The sequence below is a fragment of the Taudactylus pleione genome, unplaced genomic scaffold, assembly GCF_031769625.1.
Source record: "Taudactylus pleione unplaced genomic scaffold, aTauple2 ptg000515l, whole genome shotgun sequence".
NCBI lineage: Eukaryota > Metazoa > Chordata > Amphibia > Anura > Myobatrachidae > Taudactylus > Taudactylus pleione.
Genome location: NW_028284917.1, coordinates 1,009,226 through 1,016,007, shown reverse-complemented (window position 1 = coordinate 1,016,007; position 6,782 = coordinate 1,009,226). Strand labels below are relative to the sequence as shown.

The 6,782-nt window shown below is 46.1% G+C and overlaps 1 protein-coding gene across 2 annotated transcripts in view; it reads left to right on the top strand.

Annotated features, from left to right (window-relative positions):
- Window positions 1-426: 426 nt before the first annotated feature.
- COPB1 (coat protein complex I subunit beta 1) overlaps window positions 427-6,782 on the top strand; it is a 44,088-nt gene continuing 37,732 nt past the window's right edge. The window contains exons 1-6 of one of the 2 annotated variants that reach the window (XM_088450312.1): window positions 427-651; window position 764; window positions 1,326-1,472; window positions 2,516-2,745; window positions 5,466-5,635; window positions 5,832-5,946. In XM_088450312.1, coding sequence (XP_088306438.1) covers window positions 523-651; window position 764; window positions 1,326-1,472; window positions 2,516-2,745; window positions 5,466-5,635; window positions 5,832-5,946 — 792 coding nt within the window. In that variant the 5' untranslated portion in view covers window positions 427-522. The remainder of the gene's footprint in view (window positions 652-763; window positions 765-1,325; window positions 1,473-2,515; window positions 2,746-5,465; window positions 5,636-5,831; window positions 5,947-6,782) is intronic. The other variant, XM_088450311.1, reaches the window with a different exon arrangement.

Below are 6,782 nucleotides of genomic sequence, written 5' to 3'. Positions count from 1 at the left end.
CTTACAAAAGTTTGTTGTCCCCTCGAGGGCTCGCTGCGCTCGCCACGCTTCGGTCACGGTGGCTCGCTATGCTCGTCACATGGTTATATTCCCCCTCTATGCCCACTTGGATTGGCAGGGAATGAGTATTTCCCCTTCATGCTAGGGTCCTGGAAGTGACGTGAGTGAGGGCGGAAGTGCAGTTCCTGCCCATGACAGCCAGGTACAGAAGCACTTTGTCGCCACTTAAATAGGTTTCTTGTCCCCTCGCGGGCTCGCCACGCTTCGGGCACGGTGGTTCGCTACATGGTTATATTCCCCCTCTATGCCCACTTGGATGGCAGGGAATGACGCTGGACACTGGCTGATGACGTCAGGGTCCTCTCCGTGAAGGGTATTTAGACATTACCTTCATCGGCACTTCCAGGTACAAATACTGAAGGGGATCTATACACAACCGGTCACAGAGACTTCCGGTACTGTGCAGCACAGACAGGAACAGGCATTTCCGGCACACTTCTGCATTGCGTTCCACCGTGATGAATGCTTCCGGGTTATTGCGTTCTACTGAGCGGACGTGCTCTGGCCCTGTCTGGCTTCCGTACTATTGAGGTGGCCTCAGCTCTTCCACGTCACCGAGCGAGCAATCCACTGACACCCGGCCGAGAGCAGGTAACCTTACCCGGCACCCTCTCCCCGGTACTCGCCTTACAATGGGTGTCCCCGATTATCCTGTCCCCCCTATTACCCCGCACCTGGGTCCACTCCAGCACCTCCAACTGAGGGTCTGAGCTTTCTGCACCAGTCAAATTCCGGTCCCCCTGGATATCCGGGTTCTCACTCTCCCAACAGCCCCATGATACATCTGCGGTGCAGGCACCCCACCCCCTCCCCTGCTATATCTCCAGACACCCCCTCCCCTGTTATATCTCCAGGCACCCCCTCCCCTGTTATATCTCCAGCCCACCCCCTCCCCTGTTATATCTCCATGTACCCCCCCAATATATTTTCAGACACCTTCCAGTTATGTCTCATGGCGTCCTCTGTAATATATCACTAGGCACCCAACCTGTTATGTCTCAATCCACTTGCCACCATTATATATCAATGCAGGCTCCCCCTCCCCCTTGTTATATGCCCCACTGGTGACTGTCCAATATTTGGGTGATCATAATAGAACTATTTTCCATTCTAATGCAATATTTGGGGACAGCCCAATGAAATGAATAATATACTATTACCCCAGGAGCTGCTGTTTAGTAGCCTGAATGGATGTGTACGGAGTGGTGCCCACCGATATGGATCACGTGGGTTCTCATACTGACTGAATGATCTCCGTTCCTTAGGGCCAGGAACCTGCGGGAAACCAAGTGCTGTCTGGAGGCATCAACCAGTTTCAGCCATGACAGCCGCAGAGAACGTGTGTTATACCCTCATCAATGTCTCCATGGACTCCGAGCCTCCGTCGGAGATCACCCTGAAAACTGACCTTGGTAAGACGTCTCCCCTACGTCCTGACACTGCTTTGTGCTGACACTTAGTACATAGGTGATGACCAATAAATGAACATGAAAGCGGAGAATTGATAATATATTCTGTCCTATATCCTGAACCTTTGCTGATCAGGAACGGCCATCACAATGCCTGTATGATTGTCTCCTGTATATAATCAGAGGAAAAAAAACTGCAGTAATTAATGAGATGTTCTCTGGCTTTGATGTTCAATTTGACAAGTGCAAAAAAAAATTGCACATCATATTATTGTTGGACCTGGAAGTTCCCAGGACAGTGCAACACACAATCATATCTAGTGTTCATTCTAGCACCCTGCACCTATCACAACCTGTGCACTTCCTCTTTCCTGCCTGGTGTGTCACTCTGGTGTTTCTAGCACACTCTACTCTGTAGCTAAGCAGTTTGTTGCATCAGTGTGCTAGAAGCACCAGAACAGAGAGTGACACCCCAGGCAGGATAGAGGAACTGCACGGGTTGTGACAGGTGCAGGGTACAAGAATGAACACTAAATTATCTCAAACAATTTGTCCACCTACCTGCATGGCCACAGAAATGAAGCCGACGGCCAAACAGGAGCCAATGATGTATTTTGATTGTCGGAGGAATCAGCCCTTATTACAACTAAAATCTCTTAAAAAGCTGAAACCGTGTAACTTCTCTATTGCTAATTAGCCTCTGTTACACTTTACTCTTCTTTTTTTTTTTGCATAAAAAGATATAGGGGTAAATGTAATAGCCTAATGCAGGTATTGGTGAGTCTGGGTGATGTTTTAAAGGGTCAATCATTTAAAAGGTAAAACCAACCTGTTTTTGCCTTTTAAATTATTGCTCGTTTGGGTCACGCTCATGCCTGCAAGTCCCAGACCATTACATTGTCCCCATAATGTTTGCCTCGGAACTATACAAGATTATAAAGTGCACAGGTCTTGCAGGTGAATATCTAGTTATACTAATGTCTTACCTGATGCCTCGCATGTTGCTCAGGTTGGTTGTACAATGTTATTGTGTTGTTTGCCCGCAGAGAAGGGGGATGTGAAATCGAAGACTGAGGCTTTGAAGAAAGTGATCATCATGATCTTGAATGGAGAGAAGCTACCAGGACTCCTGATGACCATCATCCGCTTTGTGTTACCCCTTCAGGACCACACCATCAAGAAACTTCTCCTCGTCTTCTGGGAGATCGTCCCCAAAACCACCCCGGACGGGAAGCTGCTGCAGGAGATGATTCTTGTGTGTGATGCCTACAGGAAGGTAACGTCTCTCATCTTTGTTATGTGGGAGTGGGTTTTGTTCCTGTCATAGTTTCTACTGAAGTCCTGAGATTGATGTTCCATCAGCTTCATTTGTTTACTGTACAGTCAGGTGCATAAATATTGGGACATTGACAGAATTTTCATATTTTGGCCTCTATTCAGCACCACAATGGCTTTGAAATGAAACAAACAAGATGTGATTTAACTGCAGACTTTCAGATTTAATTTGAGGGTAATTACATCCAAATCAGGTGAACAGTGTAGGAATTACAACGGTTTCTATATGTGCCTCCCAATCATTAGGCTGAAAAATCAAAACAAACCCATCAGAGCGATAGCAAAAACATTAGGTGTGGCCAAATCAACTGTTTGGAACATTCTTAAAAAGAAAGAACGCACCGGAGAGCTCAGCAAGACCAAAAGACCACGGAAAACAACTGTGGTGGATGACAGAAGAATTATTTCCCTGGTGAAGAAAAACCCCTTCACAACAGTTGGCCAAATCAAGAACACTCTCCAGGAGGTAGGTGTATATGTGTCACAGTCAACAATCAAGAGAAGACTTCACAAGAGTGAATATAGAGGGTTCACCACAAGATGTAAACCATTGGTGAGCCTCAAAAACAGGAAGACCAGATTAGAGTTTGCCAAACAACATCTAAAAATGCCATTACAGTTCTGGAACAACATCCTATGGACAGATGAGACAAAGATCAACTTGTACCAGAGTGATGGGAAGAGAAGAGTATGGAGAAGGAAAGGAACTGCTCATGATCCAAAACATACCACCTCATCAGTGAAGCATGGTGGTGGTAGTGTCATGGCGTGGCCATGTATGGCTGCCAATGGAACTGGTTCCTTTGTATTTATTGATGATGTGACTGCTGACAAAAGCAGCAGAATGAATTCTGAAGTGTTTCGGGCAATATTATTTGCTCATATTCAGTCAAATGCTTCAGAACTCATTGGACAGCGCCTCACAGTGCAGATGGACAATGACCCGAAGCTTACTGCAAAAGCAACCAAAGAGTTTTTTAAGGCAAATGAGTGGAATGTTATGCAATGGCCAAGTCAATCCCCTGACCTGAATCCGATTGAGCATGCATTTCACTTGATGAAGACAAAACTGAAGGGAAAATGCCCCAAGAACAAGCTGGAACTGAAGACATTTGCAGTAGAGGCCTGGCAGAGCATCACCAGGGATGAAACCCAGCGTCTGGTGATGTCTATGCGTTCCAGACTTCAGGCTGTAATTGCCTGCAAAGGATTTGCAACAAAGTATTAAAAAGTGAAAGTTAGATTTAGGATTGTTTAGTTTGTCCCATTACTTTTGGCCACTTAAAAAGTGGGAGGCACATATAGAAACCGTTGTAATTCCTACACCGTTCACCCGATTTGGATGTAATTACCCTCAAATTAAATCTGAAAGTCTGAAGTTAAAGCACATCTTGTTTGTTTCATTTCAAAGCCATTGTGGTGGTGAATAGAGGCCAAAATATGAACATTCTGTCAATGTCCCAATATTTATGCACCTGACTGTATGTTTTACGATAACGGGAAGGATCCTTGGTTTCTCTTTGGAGAAAATTGCAGGTTCTCAAAAATATAGAGGTGACCATGAAGTAAGATTAACAACAGTAGAGATGTCAGTGCTTTATCTAAGTGAAATTTGTCTCTTCCCAACTAGTGAAATCTAATTGTAGCAGGATTCTGCTTGTGTGCACGGCCGTCCTGTCCCGTTCCCTTTGCCCGAAAGCCCTGTGTTCTTCAGCCATGGCAGTGTCCAATTGATCATCCAGGATCATAGCTGTTTATTAGAGTGTACTATTGGATGCTACCTCAGCTCAGTACAGAGGATGTATGGGAAAGGATTTGATTTAGCTGGTCTTGGTGGGGAGAGATCATTCTGAACCACAGACATAGTCCACTTGTTGGTATTGTGGGTAAGAGGACTGGGTGAGGTGGCAATCTTTGTTCTAGAGGATATTGTTAATGGTAGCTCTTCATAGATTGTTACGGGATGCCGACGGTCGGGATGCCGGCTGTCTAATACCGGCAACTGTCTAATGTCCGGCGTCCAAATCCTGACACCTTTCATTAGACCTACGCCGGGAGCCCGACACCTGGCTTACCGATCTAAGGTAAGCCGGGCACGGAAAGCCGTGGGGGGGGGAGGGTTAGGTTATGGGCTCCCGGAGGGGACTTAGGGTTAGGCACCCCTTCAGGAGGGTAGGGTTAGGCTAGGGGAAGGGGGGGGGGTAGGCTCCCCTGGGGGAGGTTATGGTTAGGCACTCCCCGGGAGACTTAGGTTTAGGCTGCGGGGAAGGGGGCGGTTAGGTTTAGGCACTTTGGGGGGGGGGAGGTTAGGGTTAGGCACCCCTAAGGGAGGGTTAGGGTTTGGGGGGGAGGTTAGGTTAGACATAAAACTTCCCTGTCGGGCTTTTCACTGCCAGGCTTCTGCTGTCGGGATTTGCATGGCCGGAGCTAAAGCATACTGATCCCATTGTTACACCTCCAGTCTATGTGCAATGATGTGACCGAGCTCCTTTTCCAGTCCCTGGCACTGTGTTCCCATCTGAATGGTAAACTCCGAACACTGGCGTACAAAGAAGGGAAGTTGGGAGAGGAGTGTGCGTCTGATCTGTATATCTGCGAGCCTCTGACCTGTACCATTATAGACCTATATACCAGCTTTTACTGTGCATTTTATCTCCCAAGGATCTCCAGCATCCTAATGAGTTCATTCGGGGCTCCACCCTGCGCTTCCTGTGCAAGCTGAAGGAGGCGGAGTTGCTGGAGCCGCTAATGCCGGCGATCCGCGCGTGTCTGGAACACCGTCACAGTTACGTCAGAAGGAACGCTGTGCTCGCCATATACACTATATACAGGTGAGGAGTGAGAGCTGGCACACAGCCATGCCAGAGAAACGACATCGCTGCAAATTGGCTTAGGCATTTGCGCATGACCTTGGTAGTGTAGCCGAGCTTGGGCATCCTACTGTAAGAGTCCTGGCCGCTGTGCAGCTTGCCTTTCCTCTCCACGGAGCCGTTTCTGTTTTATATAAACCTCCATTTCTCTCTCCAGAAACTTTGAACATCTCATCCCAGACGCCCCAGAACTCATCCACGATTTCCTGGTGAATGAGAAGGACGCAAGCTGCAAGAGGAACGCTTTCATGATGCTGATCCACGCCGACCAGGTACAGGCAGCCGCCCGGGACACTTAGATTGTGACGTGGAATGACATAGAGGATATTAAACTGTTTTTATCTCCCTTTTTCCAGTAATTCAGGATAAACTGAACTGAAAGCTGGTTACAAAAAAAAAAAGAACAATCCAGTATTAGCTTTTACTGGTCTAGCGCAGTCAGATCATTGTAAGCTGGTATCTGATTGGCTGCTGAGAGTTACGTTGCATTTTTTTTTTTTTTATTTAGAAATAAGCTTTTGATAACTGGAAGATTTGGAGCAGTTAATTAAGTTTTATAAGGAGAGTTACATGGCATTTCCTCTTTATATAACCCCATTATATTCTGCAGCGTATGAAGGATTCCACCAGTAAAATGTCATGTACTGTAGTTGTCGTGTATACCTTATATTTAAGGATTGTGAACATAATGTCTAGGATACTGTAAAACATTTTGTATATTATTATTTATTATTATTAGAGATGACTCAGTTTTCGTTCGGAAATGAAAAGGTCATCTTATTGGCTAACCAGCTATCACATGTTTTGGATAGCCAATAAGAGGATATTTTCAGATCCATACTGGCACTAAGTTGGCAAGAAGAACCGACTTATAACTGAACCACTCGTCTGTAATTATTATGCAGTACATCTAATTATATATGATGAGGCTGCATTGCAACATGCCCGGTTGATGTAATGATTAGCATTGCTGCCTCACAGCACTGAGGTCTTGGGTTCGATTTCTAGAAAGGCTTTATTTGTGTGGAGTTTGTACGGTCTCTCCACATATGCCTGGGTTTTATTTTGGGCACTCAGTTTCCTCCAATACACACAGGTAGGTGTCTGT